The following is a 20,457-nucleotide window of genomic DNA, read 5'->3' on the forward strand; positions in this document are numbered from 1 at the left end:
CATTTCTCAGAGTAGATCCTTATTATTAAGTGACACATGACTGTGTATGTGTGTTATACATATATGTACTAACTACATAAATATATACATACTTGTAAAATAAATGTGTATATGTGTATACGTGTGTATATGTATGTATATAGCGATATATATACTTGTAAAAGAGAAGGAAGGCAATGGTTAAGCCACAAAAATACTTAGAATTTGTTTTCTGCATAGGGTTCTTTTCTTCTACTTAGACCAAGATTAAAATGGACCTATAAGCAAATGAATTGACTCTATTCATGGAGACATGGAACATTGAGACTGAAGGAAATCAATAACTAAACTTTATCTAGCCAGGTATAACATAATTCATGACTTTTGCCCATAACTTTGTGCTTTGAGAGTTTAAGTTTGATATTGCATTATCTACAACTATTGCTAAATATTATGTACATTGATATTTTAGTAAATAAATAAATTATTTCTCTCTGTTTGTTAAAGTTTGCTGAGACATAAGAACATTTATTTTCCTACATAAATAATTAGTATAAAATATACTGGTACCTGGGCTCTGATCTGCCAATGTTTCATTCCAAAGGATTAGGACAAATATAATTAGCAGGATCTTCATTTTGTGAAGATTTCTTGTTTTTATCTGCAAAAGAAATATTATTTACAATATGAAAAGTATTATTGTATACCAAGAAGTAATTATTGACATAGTTGTATTAGAGCACAATACACTGTACAAGTATTTGTCAAGCAGTATGAAGTATTCCATTTGAATATCTGGGAAGTCTCTCAAGAAGGATGGGTTCAACCAAGCCCAGATTGTGAAGATTAAAATAAATACCTAATTCTTCAATTCCCAGACATTGATGAAGATCCACAAGCATCAAGAACAGCCAGGAAGACATGACCTCACCAAACAAACTAAATAAGGTACCAGTGACCAAACCCAGAGTGATGGAGATAGGTAATCTTTCAGACAAAGAGTTCAAAATAGCTGTCCTGAAGAAGCTCAATGAATTTCAAGATAACATAGTGAAGGAATTCAGAAGTCCATCAGAGAAATTTAACAAAGAGATTGAAATAATAAAAAAAAATCAAGCAGAAATCCTAGAGCTTAAGAATTCAGTTGATAAACTGCAAAATGCATCAGTCTTTCAACATCAGAAATGACCAAACAGAAGAGAGAATTAGTGAGCTTGAAGATAAGTTATTTGAAAATACAGTTAGAAGAGAAAAAAGAAAAAAGAATAAATAAGGATGAAACACATCCACAAGATCTAGAAAATAGCCTCAAAAGAGCAAATCTAAGAGTTATTGGTCTTAAAGATGTGATAGAGAGAGAAATAGGGGTAGAAAGTTTATTCAACAATAATAATAATAAAATGGAACTTTCCAAACCTAGAGAAAGATATCAATATTCAAGTACAAGAAGGTCATAGATACTAACCAGATTTAACCCAAACAAGGCTACTTCAAGGTATTTAATAATTGAGCTCCCAAAGGTCACAGACAAGGAAAAGGTTTTAAAGGAAGCATGAAAAAAGAAAAAAAATAACATACAAAGGAGCTCCAATATGTCTGGCAGCAGACTTCTCAGTGGAAATCTTACAGGCCAGGAGAGAGTGGCATTACATATTCAAAGTGACAAAAGGAAAGAACCTTAACCCTAGAATATTATACCCTGCAAAAATATTGTTCAAACATGAAGGAGAAACAAAAACTTTCCCAGACAAACAAAAGCTGAAGGATTTCATCAACACCAGACCTATCCTACAAGAAATGCTAAAAGGAATTCTTTAATCTAAAAGAAGAGGACTTTAATGAACAATAAGAAATCTTCTAAAGGTATACAACTTACTGGTAACAGCTAGTACACAAATACAGAATACTCCATTATGGTATATAAACCACTTATATCTTGAGTAGGAAGACTAAAACACAAAGCTATCAAAAATAACAACAATTTTTTGAGAGATAGTATAGAAAGATATGGATGGAAACAACAAAAGGTTAAAAAGCAAGGGGGCTGGAGGTAAAGGGTAGAATTTCTAATATATTTTTCTTTGCTTATTTATTTGTAAGCAGAGTTGTCATATGTTTAAAATAACTGATGACAAAATGTTTTTTTCAAGCCTCATGATAAGCTCAAATCAAAAAACTTATAACAGGTACAGAAAAAAGGAAATTAAAACACACTACCAGAGAAAATCAGTTTTAACGAAGGAAGAAAGGAAGGAAAAAAAAGAGGAGGACAAAACAACCAGAAATCAAATAACAACATGACAGTAGTAAGTTCTTACCTATCCATAATAACATTGAATGTGAATGGACTAAATTCTCCATTCAAAACACATACAGTGGCTGAACAGATTTAAAAAACAAGAGCCAAGTAATGTTGTCTGCAAGAAATACACTTTGCTTATAAAGACACACATATACTGAAAATAAAAGGATGGAAAAGATATTCCATGCAAATGGAAACCAAAAAAGAGCAGGAGTAGCTACACTTCTATTAGATAAAATAGATTTTAAGACAAAAACTGTAAAAGGAGACAAAGAAAGTCATCATTTAATGATAAAGTCATCATTTAATGATAAAATCATCATTAAATGATAAAGGTCAATTCAGCAAGAGGAGGTAACAGTTTTAAATATATAGGTACCCAACACTGAAGCATCAAGATATGTAAAGCAAATATTATCAGCACTAATGAGTGAGATATATTCCAATACAAAAGTCATTCAAGACCCCAATATTCAACTTCCAGCATTGGACAGATCATCTAGACAGAAAGTCAACAAAGAAACATTGGACTTAAGCTACACTATAGACCAAATGGACCTAAAAGATAACTATAGAACATTTCATCCAACAGTTGCAGAATTCATTTTCTCCTCCTCAGTTCATTGATCATTCTCTAAAACAGACCATATGTTAGGCCACAAAACAAGTCTCAATAAATTCAAAAAAATTGAAATCATACCAAGTATCTTCTCTGGCCACAATGGAATAAAACTACAAATCAATAACAAGAGAAATATTAGAAAATATAAAAATACATTGAAATTAAACAATATGCTCCTGAATGACCAGTGAGTCAATGAAGAGATTAAGAAGGAAATTTAAAAATTTCTCAAAACAAATGGAAATGAAAACACAGCATATCAAAGCCTATTGGATAAAGCAAAAGCAGTAATAAGAGTCAACTTTATAGTAGTAAGTACCTACATCAAAAATGTAGAAAAGCTTCACATAAACAACCTAATTGTGCATCTCAAAGAACTAGAAAAACAAGGCCAAACAAACCCAGAATTAGTAGAAGAAAAGAAATAATAAAGATCAGAGCAGAAATAAATGAAATTGAAAGAAAAACAGCAAAAAAAAATCAATAAAACAAAAAGTTGGTTGAAAAGATAAACAAAATAGCCTAAGTAAGAAACAAAGAAAGATGACCCAAATAAGTAAAATCAGAGATGAAAAAGGAGACATTACAACTGATATTGCAGAAATACAAAGGATCATTACAGGCTACTATGAGTGACTATATGCCAGTAAATTGGAAAACCTATAACACCTGGATAAATTCCTAGACACATAAAACCTACCAAGATTCAACCAGGAAGAAATCCAAAACTTGCATAAAGCAATAATAAGTAATGACATAGAAACAGTAATAAAAAAGTCTCATCAAAGAAAAGCTTAGGACCTGATGGCTTCACTGCTGAATTCTACCAAACAGTCAAAGAATTATTACCAACCCTACTTAAACTATTCCAAAAAATCAAGAAAGAAGAGATAATCCCAACCTCATTATATGAGGCTTGTATCACCCTGATATAAAAACCAGACAAACACACAACAAAAACAGAAAATTAAAAGCCTATATCTCTGATAAACATAGATGCAAAAATCCTCAACAAAAAATCCTAGCAAACTAAATTCAACAACATATTAAAAAAAAGTATTCATCATGATCAAGTGAGATTCATCCCAGGGAAGAATCAATATTGTTAAAATGTCCATACTACCCAAAGCAATGTAATCTCCAACAAAATACCAATGACATTCTTCATAGAAATAGAAAAAATAATCCTAAAATTTATATGGAACCAGAAGAGACCCAGAATACCCAAAGCTATCCTGAGCAAAAAAGACAATACTAGAGAAATCACATTACCTGACTTCAGATTATACTACAGAGTTATAGTAACCTAAACAGCACAGTACTGGCATAAAAACAAACACAGAGACCAATGGAATAGAATAGAGAATCCAAATAAATCCAAACATCTATAGTGAATATATCTTTGACAAAGGTGCCTAGAGCATACAGTCAGGAAAGGACAGTCTCTTCAATAAATGGTGCTGGGAAAACTGGATATCCATATGCAGAAGAATGAAATTTCTACACCCTTATTTCTTGCCATACACAAAAATCAAATCAAAATGGATTAAATACTTAAATCTAAGACCTGAAACTATGAAACTACTAAAAGAAAACATTGGGGAAATGCTTCAGGAGATTGGTCTGGGCAAGGACTTCTTGAGTAATATCTCCAAAGCACAGGCAACCAAAGCACAGTTGGATAAACTTCAACCTTTGGGATCACCTCAAACTAAAAAACTTCTGCACAACAAACAATCAACAAGGGGAAGAGGCAACCCACACAATGAGAGAAAATATTTGCAAACTGCCCATCTAACAAAGGATTAATAACTAAAATATATAAGGAGCTCCAACAACTCCATAGGAAAAAATCAAATAATTCAATTTAAAAATGAGTAAAGGATCTGAATAGATATTTCTCAAAGACATACTAATGGCCAACAGGTTATGAAAAAACACTTAACATCGCTAGCCATTAGAGAAATGCAAATCAAAACTACAATGAGATATCATCTCACCCCATTTAAAGTAGCTTTTATCAAGAAGACAGGCAATAGCAAATGCTGTATAGGATGTGGAGAAAGGGGAACCATTGTACACTGTTGCTGGGGATATAAATTAGTATAAACATTATGGAGAACAGTAAAAATATTCCTCAGAAAACTCAAAATAGAACTAGCATATGATCCAGCAATCCCATTGCTGAGTATGTATCCAAGAGATTGAAATTCAGTATATTGAAAAGATATCTACACTCCTATGCTTATTGCAGTACTATTAACAATAGCCAAGATACAGAGCCAACATAAGTGTCTGTCAATGGGTGAATGGTTAGATAGAATGAACAATATTTGAAAGCACAACAAAGTGATTATAATCAACAAGTTAGGGTATAATTTGAAATAACTAAAAGAGTGGAATTGTAATGTTCCTAACACAAAGAAATGTTAAATGCCTGAGATGATGGATACCCCAGTTATCCTGATTTGATTAATTCACATTGTATGCCTATATCAAAACATCACATGTACCCTATAAAGATATACAAATATTATGTATTTTTAAAAAGCCAACCACTACCCATGTCTCTTCAATGAGTCCTTATGAAAACTACTGTCTCACAGTTATAAGCAGTTACAAACTACTTTAAGTTTGATTTTTTTCTTCACACAGTTCACAATCAATCAGAAATCTTCATGGTAAAGTCTCATAGAAATTCCAACCAATCAGGGCTGTTCCTTATAAAAAGAAAAATAGATCAAAATTTCCAATATTCAAAATTAGATCTGCCCTAAATGAGATACCAAATAAGGCTGATTTTTATTCTAGAGTTGACTTTTCCAGAAATTCTTTTGAAATTGCTGAGCATGCAGGAAGATTGATATTAATAAAATAATTGGAAGCTGGATTTGGAAAACAGTCTGTAAATCATTAAGCCCCTATTTTACTAAAGAGAAAACTGAATATTTTCATGACCCAGAAAAGAAACCCCAAACCCTCAGCAGTCACTCCCCATGCCTCCTTCCCACAAGGAGTGGTCATCACTACATGGAATCATAATATGTGGCCTTTTATGTTTGGCTTCTTCATTTCGTATGTTTTCAAGGTTTATCCATGTTGTGGTATATATCAGTACTTAATTTTTTATGGCTAATATTCCATTGTATGGATAAGTTACATCTTAAAATTTTTTTTGTCAGTTGATAAACATTTGGGTTGTTTCTACTTTTTGGCTATTATGAATAATGTTTCCGTGAACATTCATGTACATGTTTGTGTGGATATATGTTTTCATTTCACCAGAGAAGATATCTAGGAGAATTTCTGGACTTATAACTCTACGTTTAACATTTTAAGAAAGCACCAAATTGTTTTCCAAAGTGCAGGCACCATTTTACATTACCACCAGCAATGTATAAAGTTTCTAATTTCTCCATATTTTCACCAACATTTGCTATTGTCTTCTTTTTATTATGGGCATTCTAGTGAATATAAATGGTACCTGATGGTTTTGCTTTTCATTACCCTAAAGATGAATGATAGTATCTTTTCATGTCCTTCATGGCCATTTGTGCATCTTCCTTGGATAAACATTTATTCAAAAACTTTGCCCATTTTTAACTGGGTTATATATCTTTTGTTGTTGTGCTGTAAGTTCTTTATATATTCTAAATAATAGATGCTTATCAGATATATGATTTGCAAATATACTCCTACCATTCTGTGAGTTGTATTTTTACTTTCTTAATGGTGACCTTAAGAAAATCACTTGAGCCACAAGTGATTTTAAATTTAATGAAGTCCAATTTATTTGTATTTTTTTATTGCTAGTGCTTTACTGTCATATCTAAAATATCTACTCAGTAGTCATGAAGATTTACTCCTATGTGTTCTTCTAAGAGTTTTATAGTTTATCCTTTACATGTAGTTCTTTGATCCATTTTAAGTTATTTTTTGCATGTGGTGTAAGGTAGGGATAAAATTTCACTCTTCTATATATGGATATTCAGCTATCCTAGCACCATTTGTTGAAAAGATTTTTCTTTCACCATTAAATTATCTTGGAATCCTTGTCAAAAACAAAGTTACCGTAAGTGTATGAGTTTAATTTTAGACTCTCAATTCTATTCTATTTATCTATATGTCTGTTCTTGTGCCAGTATCACACAGTTTTGATTGCTCTACCTTTGTAGAAAGTTTTAAGGTTGGGAAGCATGAGTCCTGCAACGTGGTTCTTTTTCAAGGTTGTTTCGGCTATTCTAGGCCCTATGCATTTCTATATGACTTTTAGGATCACTTTATCAATTTATGCAAAAAAAGCAGCTAGAATTTTGATAGAGATTGCATTGAAAATGTAGATAAATTTGTGGAGTATTGCCATCTTAAGTCTTCCAATCCATTAATATGAGATTTCTATGAAGGAGAAAATTTTTAAATCTCTTTATTCCATATTTTCACTAATGTTCTTCAAGAACAAGAGATTATCAGAACTCAAGCATGAAGAAGAGACCTTTTTGGACAGCCATGCTTATTCAGGAGTCAATAAATGGTCAGAGCTGTGTATACATTTCTTTAGGGTGGGTGTAGGCTTAGAGAATAAGATTGGGCTGGTCTCAACTCAGGCTTGACTCAGTTGCCCTCTCTGCGTATGGACACTGGAGCCCAGAGGACACATCCTAGGTGGCCATCCATGCCCACCTCCCTTGGTTTGGCTCTGCTTTAGTTCTTTCTTTAGCTCAGATTCCCACGTTGCACGTCCTGGCTTTGAAATGGTGGCAATAGCTTAATTATGTAGAGGTGGAATTGCTGGGTCAAAGGTTTATTTACTTTAAGTTTTTATGAATATTGGCAAATTGCCATCCTTTGGGTACCAAGTAATATAGTAATATTCCCACACCTGCCCCAATACAGCATGTTCCACTATTTTCACTTCATGTTCTTATTTGGCATTTCCATTACTTCTGCTTTATATATATATATATATATATATATATATTTTAATTTTTCTACTTTTCACATGGCTTGTACTCCTGAGATGAATCTCTGTGTGTGTGTGTATGTAAGGTTATTTTTTATTCCCTTGGCTAGCAGTGTACACCTGGGGATAGGGTGAAAGTTTGTGTTCTCCAGATAAGATGGAGATAGGACCGCCTCTCAGAAAAGAAAACTTCCAGTGCTGTAACACAGGCTCTACTGCTTCCAATCTCCCCTTCAAACCTTGTAGTTATTCTGGGGAAGCCATTCTTTATTAATCGTTAATTATTTATGACTCTCAGCTCTTTTATGCCTCAACCTCCCTGTCTCTCCAGTAACATCGTGAAGTTTGAATTTGGTGCAGGAAACCAGTGCTAAATTTCCAATGTTTCCAAAACTCAAAATATCCTATACCAATGGAAAAGTGGAAAAAAAATTTAGGATATAGAGGTACTAATATATCAGAGTTGGAATACCAATACTTAGGAGAGAATTGGATCATCTCTCTAAGGCTCCCAGGTCTAAAATTCTCTGATCCTGTGATGTTCTGATGGAAGGACTTGAGGCAGAGAGTGGCCTAAACAAGTGATACTTTGAGGAAGTTAGTTGGCCATTTTGAAGGAGATATACCCCAAAATAGACTTGGGGTCCAAGTTTGAATAGCTGTCTCTAGTGAACCAACTCAACCATTCTCATAGTTTTAAATGCTCAAACTCTCAGAGGCTGATCAGAAATTCAAAGTTAGCATTAGCTTTGAGGAAAGATTTCCCAAGCTTCAGGAATCAACACCAAACTACACATCTGGAGAGCAGGCTCCATACACTGAATGCTGGGCAGCAACCAGCTGGCCTTGCAATTTCCTGTGAGAATGTTTAGCACATGTATTAACAGATCAGCCCCATAGAGATGGAGGATGAAAGTCCCAGGCATTTCCAGAAAACTAAATAGGAGGGCAATAATGGCCTAATGATTAATGGCATCCCTTCTTTTGATTACATTCTTCTGGTCACAAATGTCTGAGAAGATAAATTTCACTCATTCTGAATAATAAACAGTACTTTCTACTGAGTAGTCTGTTTTATAACACATGGCAGGAGGTCTTAAAGTGACTTGATGAAGCAGGAAAAAGAAAAGCTTAATTTAGCAAAATGCAAAGGCACATGATAAAACTTGCAACCTTCTGGCTGGTGAAGCTTGCAACCTTCTGGCAGGTTCAGACACTAAAGGAAAACAGAGATTATTTAGTAAGTATAATAACACGGCAAAGGTACTGGTGTAACTCTTGAGGCCACTGGATTGGAAATAAGCATGTAAACATTTTATTGGACATTTATACTGCTATATCCTAAATAAAACATGCCACTCTCCTTTTGCAGCCAAAGGAGAAAGAGATCGTGAAAGATGGTAAGAAACAAAGGCCAGGTAGTCCCTCCTTCTGTCCTCCACCCTGTTTCCTTTCTCCCCAATGCCTCCTCTCCACTTTCCCTGGTTAATCATCTCCCATGCAGGATATATGTGCCACAAACAGGCCAAGAGGTGGATCTGGCCAGAATATGGCACTCCAGCAGAGGGGGAAGGATACAACCTTAGAGACTGCAACCTCCAGCTGGTCAGGGCCTTAGACCGCACATGCACCACCTACTCATTCTCCATTGAGGATCTGAGGTCCGCTGAGGTTGAGTGGCATGCCCAGGGTCTCAGAACCAGCCCAAGGCTGAGCTAAGGTTTAAACCCTAGGCCTCAACTTCCCTGGTGCTTTGGCCCATTTCTGAAGTATCTGGAAGACATACTGGGTTTTCCTGTCAGTAGGGACAGTGAGGCCAGATAATTGCCTGGTTTTATTTTCCAGCACTGTAGTCCATCCTCTGGGGGCCACATGGCTCTGCTTCCTTTGGCTTTTGTCATTCTCTTGTTTCTTCCATGGCACCACTCCTCGGACACAATGTGCTACCTCTTCCACAGCCCCAAATCTATCCACACGCCAAGGCGCCCACTCTAGCTGCCAGACTGCCATGCTCGTCCTCTTCTTTGGCACTTATCATGTTTTGCCTTGTTCTATGATTACCGAAAGACTTTTCTTAATCCCCTACTTTTCCTCCTCACCCAGTACCTAACACACACACCCATACCCCAAGCTTCTTAAAGGCAGGACTGGACTCTTCATCCCTTTCTACTGAATGCCCCACTTGCCTAGGTCAGTGCCTATTCTAGAGCTTGTTCTCAAGAAAAATTTGTTGAATCAAGTTAATTACTTAGGAGGTGACAAAAAGACCCATTGATCCAGCCATAGCCACTCAACTTCCTATAGCAGCAATGCCAGATATCACTAGAAAAAAAAAAGACCATGTTTGGAGAATCCTGCGACTGATAAAGTAATGCTCTATGCATGGGAAGCAAGTGCCATCAATTTGAGCAGCTATGTGGCAAAGCTACACCACCATATTGGACGGTTCTCGGCGAGTCCTGGGGAGCCTGCTCTAGCAGAGGAGGCTAAGTATATAGTCCTAGTTCTACCTTTGCAAAAACGGAGGCCCTCCAAATGCCCCAGGGTCAGCCCAGGAGGAAACAGATGGAGGAAGAGGGTTTGGCAGCAGTACTAGGACCAGTATGTTCTTTAACAAAGGCTGGGTGAAGAATGTGAGGAGTGAGGATGTAGAGCTCTGATCTGGCTAGAAATAGCTTCAGTCCAATATCAGAGACAGTTACTGAACAACCATCATACACAAAGCTCAGTGCAGACAACATGGAGAAATGAGGAAGGAAACCCGGATTTTGCCTAAAAGAAGAGTAGAATATTGGACAGGCTAAGCCCAACTCCTGATTTAGAACCTGACTCAGCAAAGTCTTCCCTCCTCTGTGGTCTCACCAGACTTTATTTATTAATTAGCTAATTTATTTTCTTTCCCATCAACTATGGATATAGAATCACCAGACTTTATTTATATGGATTGAATATATTTATATATATACACACACACGTACATGTTTACATACATACATACATACATACACACATGTGCATGCAAACTTCTGATAGATTATTTATCCATTCAACCAACATTTCTTAAAGGCCAACTATGTTCTTGGCACTGTTTTAGGCAGTTTGGATCCAGCAGTGAACAAAACAGACAAAAAGCTTGCCTGAAGCTTTCATTCTGGTTGCTTACATGTCCGCCTCCCTCTGAATTGCAAACTTCTTTGGGGCAAGGTCCAAGTGTGTTTGATACATCTTTGTGTCTCCAGTGCTTGACACAGAGAGAGTACTCAGTAAGAAAAGAGGAAAGGAAATGAGGGAAGGTCAGAAGGGAAATAATTATGCAAATTCTCAAAAAACCAAGGCAGAGTGAGGTATAATCAGATGAGGGGATGAATAAAAATACCACAGAAACAGAGCAGAATTTGGGAAAGGCTTCAAGGAAGAGGTAGCATTTGGATTAGACTTGAAGGGCACTTGGAGTATCAGAGAAAGAAGTAATGGGGCAGAGGCAGTTCTGGCGGTAGACAGAAGAGTGACAGCAGAGGCTCTGGATAGGAGCACACAAAACATGTGTCCTAGAGGCTGCAGGCTTCTGCTTTGGCTGTTGTCCAGGATGTGGAATAGTTTAGGGTTAGAAGACAAGGCAGGAAAGATAGGGCTTGAGATGACAAAGTGGTGGCAGGCTTTAGATGCTCTAGGGAGCACTTGAGGAGTTAGACTTTTTTCTGTTGGCAACTGGGAGCCAATGATGGTTCCTGGCTTAGGGAAGAAGAAGTAATAAGAGGCTCTGGGGATGCTGTGAAAGGGTTAATTCTTTGCATCAGGTGGACCTTGACTAGAAAGCCTCTTGGTCCACTTGCCATTACCAGGGGGTTATTATTCTATGCATAAAAGGGAAGAAGAAAAATCAAGGACCCAAGATAGAGAGGTGCCTACAACTGGATAATATAGCATCCCACTACGAGCAAACAGTTTGTCCAGTTTTTTTTTATTTGGGGAATGTCTCATATCCCACTCAAGAGATATCTTCATAAGAGCAAATTAGATTAGGACTGAAGGCAGGAATGCTTGTGTTACCATCTTCTAAAAACGAGACAAACAAGGCATGTCATAAACATGGGCTGTAGCTTAATTAACAAGTCTACCGACTGTCTACCAATTTGCCCAGTCATCCAAAACTGCCCCTTATAGATACGTCATGGTATTTCTATAGGCTTGTGGACACAGTAAAATACATAGAATATTCCCCCCCAAGAGTATATAGTCTATATGGGGAGCCAGGACAGCTTTTGAAAAAATAAAATACAGGAAGCACCAAATGGTAAGCCCTAAACTAAGGGACTTACTTTGTAAGGTCAGTTGAAGTTGGAAACTTGTTGGTTTTGACTAAAATGTCACTGCAAATTCCATCATACAATACCTATCTGTGGCACTGATTCCAGCGCCTGGCACACATGAGGGGCATAGTGAATATCTGTTTAAAGAATAAATGAGCATGATGTTTCAGAATACATTGTAAAGAACAGAGTTAGAATGTGGTTTAGAGAATGAAATATAACACTTCAGAGTCTAATTCATCAAATGGTATCAAAAGGAAATACACAAAAACACTTTATATACGCTAAAGGCTTCTACAACTTTGGTCAGAAATAGTGGAAAAGAATATTAAGGAATTAGAACTCATAATTCAAATAATAAGCCCTCTCTGAGACTTGCTTTGCTAATCTATAAAACAAGAGGATTGAACTCAAGCTATAAAATGAGAGCATTTTGTGAATTAGAGTCCAGGTCTTTTGAGCATGTGTGTACTACCAAAGGTGTCAAATGAGCAGGTCCATCCCTTCAAGGTCTGGGCCTCCTAGACTGAGGACCCCTCCGAAGGGCAAATGTCACCCTTCTTGCCAGAGCACTGGTGGAAACCACACTGACGTATCCAGAAGGCCCTTTTATCCAAGTGCCCAGGGATCAGATTTTTTCCCAAGTATTATTACCTTTCAACCATTGAACCATAAGCTTATTACACACTTTATTTTTTTTTAATAAATATCTGTGAAGGAAGAATATCTTGCTTATATTTCTAATGCTTTCTCATTTGCCAAAATTTCATGAGACCTGTCACCTGCACATGGAAGTAAATGACACTGGACCACAGCTGCCCTCCAAATCATGAAGCCTCCAAATCAGCATCATTACCAACTACATTCTCAGTGCCTGATTTCCACTGGTGGAAATCGTAGTCCCCTTTCCTGTGGCTTTTTGATCTCCTTGGGGACTGGGTGTGTACCTCATTATTGGTGCTGCTGCTGAGAAAACAGAACATGGCTCTGCTCACTCTTCTCATTATAACTTTCTTAAGAGAGAACAAACTCTGGGTTGGTGATTCTCAATCTTGGCTCCATATTGGAGAGAGATTTAAAAATACTGATGCCCAGACCCATTCCCAAAGTTTCCGACTCAGTTGGTCAGGGTACTGTCTAAACGTTGGGATTTTTCAAAGCATCCCAGGTGATTCTGATGTGCAGCCACGGTTGAGAACCGCTGGGCTAGGCCGTCCTCAATGTTCTAAGCAAGCTCCCTAGATAAAGCACAGAGACGCTGTCTCAAAGACAAGAAAGTCTAGGCCTCAATGGCTTTATCTGTAAGTCATGGTCAATAATGGCTATAGCACTGTGTTATTAGGAAGTTTACATGAAATCATGTACATAAAGCATCTTGAAGGACACATCTGTTGATTTTTGCCTGCCCAACATTCAATTACTCCTTCTGAGGAATTCCTTTCCCCATGTTCAATCCATGTAGTTGCTGGAATCCTGACCTCATCCCTACTCCAAGAGAAGAAATCTGGCCTAAGCCAGCATTGCTCCAGCCACTATGATGGATCCAGTGATGAGCACTTGACCTAGACCATCAACGTCAATAAGAGTTGGTACTAAGATGATACTGGCCTTGTAGAGTGAGTCAGGAAAGGTTCCCTTCTTTTCAATGTTATGCAACAGTTTCAGTAGAATGGGTGTCAATTCTTCTTTGTTGGTCTGGTAGAATTCGGCTGTGAATCTATCTGGGCTGGGACTATTTTTTTAGTGAGGACATCTTTTACTACTGTTTCAATCTCTCGTTATTAGTCTGTTCAGGATTTCTATTTTTTCTTGATTCAGGCTTGGGAGCTTAAGTGTTTCTAAGAATTTATACATTTCCTCTAGGTTTTCAAGTTTGTGTGCATAAAGGCTTTTATATAACAGTAGTCATGGGTGATATTTTGTATTTCTGTGGTGTCGGTTGTAATGTCTCTTTTTTCATCTCTGAATGAGCTTGAGTTCTTTCTCTTCTATTTCTGGTTAATCTAGCCAGTGATCTATCAATTTTGTTTATCTTTTAAAAACACCAACTTTTGGTTTCATTGATCCTTTTTTTTCCATTTCATTTAGTCCTGCCCTGAGCTTTGTTATATCTTTCCTTTTGCTAGCTTTGAGTTTAGTTTGTTCTTTTTCTAGTTCCTTGAGGTGTGACATTAGGTTGTTCATGTATGATCTTTCTGTCTTTTTGATACAAGCACTTAAGGCTATGAACTTTCCCCTTAGCATTGCTTTTTTTATATCCCATAGATTTTTGGAAGCCTGAGTTGCCTTTATCATTCAATTAAAAAATGTTTTATTTGTCTTGATTTCATCAATAACCCATGGATCGTTCAGCAGCCGGTTGTTTAATTACCATGTATTCATGTAGTTTTGAGAATTCCTCTGCAAATTGATTTATAGTTTTATTACACTGTGGTCTGAGAAGACACATAGTATGATTTCAGTTTTTCTAAATTTGCTGAGACTTGTTTTGCGGTCTAACATATGATCTATGTTGAAAAATGTTCCATGTCCTGATGATAACTATGGAGTTCTTGGGTTCCATTCCTTGCCTTTTCCCTCTAAGCTCGGTATACTGAGTCATCATTTTCTGGAATCTGATGTTGCTGAGATAATTTATACAATCAACATAATTTATTTTTTCTTTTCCTGCCTGGATATTTTATCCTTTATCCTTAAATATTACCATGCTAATCTTTCTTTCTTTCTTCCTTCCTTTCTTTATCTGGAATATGATGAAACTTTTTTTTTTTTTTTTTGAGACAGAGTCTCACTTTGTTGCCCAGGCTAGAGTGAGTGCCCTGGCATTAGCTTAGCTCACAGCAACCTCAAACTCTTAGGCTCAAGCAACCCTGCTGCCTCAGCCTCCCGAGTAGCTGGGACTACAGGCATGTGCCACCATGCCCGGCTTATTTTTTCTATATGTATTAGTTGGCCAATTAATTTCTTTGTATGTATAGTAGACGGGGTCTTGCTCTTGCTCAGGCTGGTTTCAAACTCCTGACCTCGAGCAATTCACCCGCCTCGGCCTCCCAGAGTGCTAGGATTACAGGCGTGAGCCACTGCGCCCTGCCGTGATGAAACTTTTGATTCACCAATTCAGATGCATTTTTACTTTTCATCTAATTCCACATTTCTTTAATTAAAAGATGCATCTTTTCATAGTTTAATCTTTCTCAATCTGGAAAATATCTTATAAGTGACACATTCATTTAGTATCTTATTGTTTTCTTCTATTCTCCCAAAAGTGATTTTTAAATCAATACTGCATCTTGAAATTAATGATAGTTTGAGATCAAAGAAATATGATATTTTATATTTGTCAGTTTTTTATTTTCCAAAAATTTCACTTAGTGCTACTCTCTTCATCTGTTGTCTGTTTTCCACTATTATACTCTCTAACCACCTATCTCCCTTTGTCCTTATGCTCTGCAATCTATGCAATTTTTCCCAAAGCTATTCTTTAAATCAAAACTCTATTTTCCACAAGTTTAACTTACATCTAGGTGCTTCTAATTCTTGTTTTGTAATGGTTTTATTTTCCTTTTGTCCTTTCTTTGGCTTTGCCTCTGTCTCTTGCATTTCTTTGAGTCCTTGATTTTTGGAACTTGTGTTCTCTACTGCCTTGGGTTTGGAGTTCTGTTTACTAGAATAATTATTGATCTTTGTTTTGCATGTAATAAATGGTTCCTTTCTTATTGGAAGTATTTTTGCATAAGACCTACACTGGTGCTTTGGGTTTTCTGTGTAGCCTTTGGATACGTGTTTAGGGGAGGCAGTAAAGTTGAGGAATGAGGGAACTACTAAGAGTTGGTCCTACACATTTCACGTTCACCTTCTCAGCTATTTTGTAGTTTATTCCTGTTGAGAATAAAACTTTTCCTTTCATTATGCTTTTAACTGCTTGTTGCCACTTTGTAGAAAAGCTTTTGATTTTTTTCTGGATTTATTTTACAGTCACCTATCTTAATTAACTCAGTCCTTAGGTTTAATAATTTTCAATTGATTATCTTAGTTATGATTTATCTACAGCAGCATTTAGATGTTTCTTATTATGTGCCAGATACTATACTTTGCTCTTTATCTTTACAACTTCCCTGTGAGGTATTAACATTATCCCATATGGCAGAAGAAGAAAGTGATATTAAGTACCTTACCCAAGTTCACACAGCTAGTAGGTGGTGAAATACTGATTTGAATCCAAGTAGATGGGCTCTTAAAACATTACACTGCTGTATGCAAAATTTGCTTATGTCATCTTCATCTTTCCAAATATTTTTTTACCTTATCACAATGGTTAAAATGAAGTATGTAAAGTTATCTTCTTTCTCTCATTTCTTCTATAACCTGTCCTTTCCCCATTAAGGGGTATCAGAAGAGGTAAGATCTACAGAAGCTTTGTAGCAACTGGGCATGTGGTCTCAGGCAAGGGTTTATAATCATAAGCCTCAACTTTCTCATGAGTTAAATGGTAATAAAGATATCTACTCTTTTTACCTCTCAGGATGACTGTAGGATTTAAACATAACTGTTTATATAAACTGCTTCAAGATCTAGACAGAGATATCACTATTACTCTAATTTTACACTCAGAGTACTTCTATTTCCAGGGGCCTGTCTTAACCTGAATACCCTCAAGCCATCTAGTTGCCTAGAAGCTTGTTATTATCACATTCTCTCTACTATCACCTATTGTCCAACACACATACACCTCTATGCACTATTAACCACTGCCACTTGCCATTCTCCAAAGAGCCATTCTTGTCCTGTATCCATGTTGCACACTTCTATTAATAATTGCCTACCCAATATTCCAATACTCCTACTCTGTTCCTTCCTTATTAACAGAACTGCTATATTAATGGATAGGGTAATGTGCTCAGCTATGAAAACATGCTTCTAAACCTCCTTTCTAGCTAAGGTTAGCTAATGAAATATATGTAGAAGATGGATGATGCCCCAGCAGGAAAGTAAATCTTTTTGCACTACCCCTCTTCCTTCTTCTTGCTGCATGGAATACAGATATAATGCCTGGAGATTCAACTGCCTTCTTAGTACCATAAAGCAATCTTACAGATAGGCTCTTCATGCCAAGAAAGCAGAATATAAAGAAAAAAAAAAGAAGCCTGAGCCACTAATAACCATGTACTGCCTACCTGTGGATTTCTTTTACACAAGGAAAATATTAGTTTAAACTACTGTTATTTGCATTCACTATTATTTGCAGCTGAACCTGATCATAATTTATATAATCTAAATATAGAGCATGATATTAAATATCCACAAGAATACACATTTAAAGCACTTAGCATTATTCAATGTAAATAAATAATTGGTGATTAAAATAAGAAAATTATAAATTAGCTTATCTGTTAATTAAAGAGGTCTGGCAAGACTCCTCTTTAGCAATCTTTTTTCATATCACTAGATTATACACTATGATTTACTTAGCTTTTGTTTCAGATTCTGATAAATGAAAGGTTGACCTGGGTGATTAGGTACAAAATTACAACAATAATAACTGCTAGCAAGTATTCAATACATACTATTTGCAAAGCATTTTACACATTAATTTCTAATTCTCCTTTTAAGACTATAAAGTAGCTATAATTATACCCATACTACAGATGAAGAAACTGATGCTCAAAGAGGTAGCATAGTTTGCCCAAAGGCTTGCAGTCCCTGACTGCAAAGATGGTGTTCTTCTACTGCATTACACTGCCTTTCTAAAGCTCTAATTATATTATCCCATTCTCCTCATGCTCCTTATTATCTTTCAAGATAAAAACTAGTTAAAGTGATTTATTTCATGTTAAGAAAGAAGGCTTAAGGTGTCACCTGGGACAATCAAATCATGTGGAACTTTACATTGGCCTTTCAGAGACCAAGTCTTGAATCATGGTATAGCCCTGAAGAGCAGCTTGAAAGATAAGAATCGAAACAGGCCAGAGGGGCTGGGTGTGGTGGCTCATGCCTATAATCCTACCACTTGGGGAGGCCAAGGTGGGAGGATCACTTGAGGCCTGAGCAACATAGAAAGACCTTGTCTTTACAAAAAATTTTTAAAAAATTAACCAGGTGTGCTGGTGTGTGCCTGTAGTCCCAGCTACTTGGAAGGCTGAGGCAGGAGGATCGCCTGAGTCCAGGAGTTGGAGGTAGTGAGCTATGATGACACCACTGTACTCTAGCCAGGGAAGCAGAGCAAGACTATCTTTAAGAAAAAAAAAAAAAAAAAAAAAGCAAACAGGCCAGAGGAATCATCTAGGGCAGTACTACAGAGTACCAAGTATTGACAACAATGCTGGCAACTGTCACATTTAAACTAGCCAGCCCTTCCTTGTAAGGTAGACATACATCTTGCTTGTATCTTAGGTCCCAGCTTTGCTCAGTGCCTACCTCCTCTTCCTTTGCACCTGCGCAGAGTGTACTAGATCTGAAATCCTACAAGATTGATAGGAGCATCTTCAAAGCAAACTGCATTACCAAGAAAAATATACAACTCAAGTGAATCCGTGCTCTCCTCTATCAGAGTGAGAGGGTTCTGGACAAATGCTCCAGTGAGGGTTGAAAATTATTCCCTTTTGGAAGGTAATTTGAACTTAAAGAAGGAAAATCACAACAATGAAATACCATGAAAACAAAACATGTATTATAAAACTTTGCACTTAATTGTAAAAGGATGCTGCTCATATGCTCACTGAATACTTATTAACCAGCTCTGCATGCAGCTATGATGCAGGATGAAGAAATATTTACAGTGGTAAACATTATTTTCACAAGATCATAACACTCCTAAGCAATGGCTCCCGCTTTTACTGACATCTCCAAAGTTGTTTTCAAACAAAGAGGTGATTAGCTTTTGAAATCTGTGAATAAGACTTTTAGATGTTTTAACTTAAAACATACATGCATAATTATATATCATTGTATTAAATATTTTCTCTGCTTTAAAATACTAATAATGATTCAACATCATAATCATGCAGCAGGTAGGGAACTCTGGGGAAATACTTTTAAATAATGCTGGCAAACACCGTATCAAAACCTTACATCCTACAGCCACGCATTGAAGAAAGGGGGAAACTGATAAATATCTGCAAAGAAATTTGCACCAGGGTCTCAGAATAAGTCAGTAGTGGATTAGACTTCATATTTAAGTCACCAGAAGCAGAATAATAACAAAAAACTGACAGCAAACAGTTTATAGAAACTCCATCATCAAAGATTTAATGAATCAGGTTCTCAGCAGTGATGAAAAGCTTGCATTTGAAGGAATGATTCAGAACCTTAGGGAACTGCCTTTTCTACTTTAATTCATACAAAATCTCAGGATCTCTATTTATTCTATTTGTAAATTATAGCACTGTAGACTTAAATATTAATACAAAGATTAATATCTTACTGGTATGAATTTTTCTTAAGGAGTTTTGTTCAGAACTCACCAAGTAAATACCTCTCTTCAAAAATACCTAATCTGGCACGTGCTGGGTTAACAATAACAACAAAAGTTAACTTTGGAACAAGCAGTTCAATACTGAAAACCAAAATACATGTGAGGTATAAAGCACTACACCAAATTACAAAGATTCTGGTTAAAGAAATAATATGTTACCAGTTGGGAGATTCTGAGAATACATAAATCCCTCCAGCACTTTGAAAAAAGCTTACTTTGAGCCCCGTACACAGTAGAAACTCAGAAATGTTTATTGAATCCGTGAGTGCTGTCTGACGAATCTCAAAACTCAGTTTACAGTTTGAGACAGAATACCAATTCCCACAAACCACGTGTGTTTCAAAGTTCTTAGTATATCGGAATACACCCCGGTATCTAACGCCTTTGGCTCATCGTCTACGCGCCCATTGCCATTTATTTGGGGGTTCCTGAATTGGGGTTAGGGACCAAAGTGTCGGGCTAAATGACCTCTAAGGCAGTGGTTCTCCAATTTTAGCCGCTTCAGAATCCCACGGAGGATTTGTCAAAACAAATTCCCGATGCCCATTCCCAGAGATTCCTGCTCAGCAGGTCTGGGCGAGGGACCCATGAATCTGCATTTCTAACAAGTTTGCAGGGGATAGAGACGCTGCTAGTCCTTGGACCACACTTTGAATAGCACTGCTCTAAGGCCCTTTTCCATTCTAAGAGTCCAGCCTTTGAGAACCTTAATCTCAACCATTAGCAAAACTAATTATAGGGTGACAGGTGCAAAGTCACCAGAAGGGAGAATACTACTGGCACCTACGTGCCTGCCCTGGGCTTCTTCCCCCG

The 20,457-nt window shown here is 36.7% G+C and overlaps 1 protein-coding gene across 1 annotated transcript in view; it reads right to left on the reverse strand.

Annotated features, from left to right (window-relative positions):
• The window catches only part of COL6A5 (collagen type VI alpha 5 chain), a 124,047-nt gene that overhangs the window by 103,368 nt on the left and 222 nt on the right, over positions 1–20,457 (reverse strand). The window contains exon 2 of the mRNA XM_012766923.3: positions 550–640. Within this exon, the coding sequence (XP_012622377.2) occupies positions 550–616 (67 nt within the window). The 5' untranslated portion in view covers positions 617–640. The remainder of the gene's footprint in view (positions 1–549; positions 641–20,457) is intronic.

Source organism: Microcebus murinus, chromosome 1, assembly GCF_040939455.1.
Source record: "Microcebus murinus isolate Inina chromosome 1, M.murinus_Inina_mat1.0, whole genome shotgun sequence".
Classification (NCBI taxonomy): Eukaryota; Metazoa; Chordata; class Mammalia; order Primates; family Cheirogaleidae; genus Microcebus; species Microcebus murinus.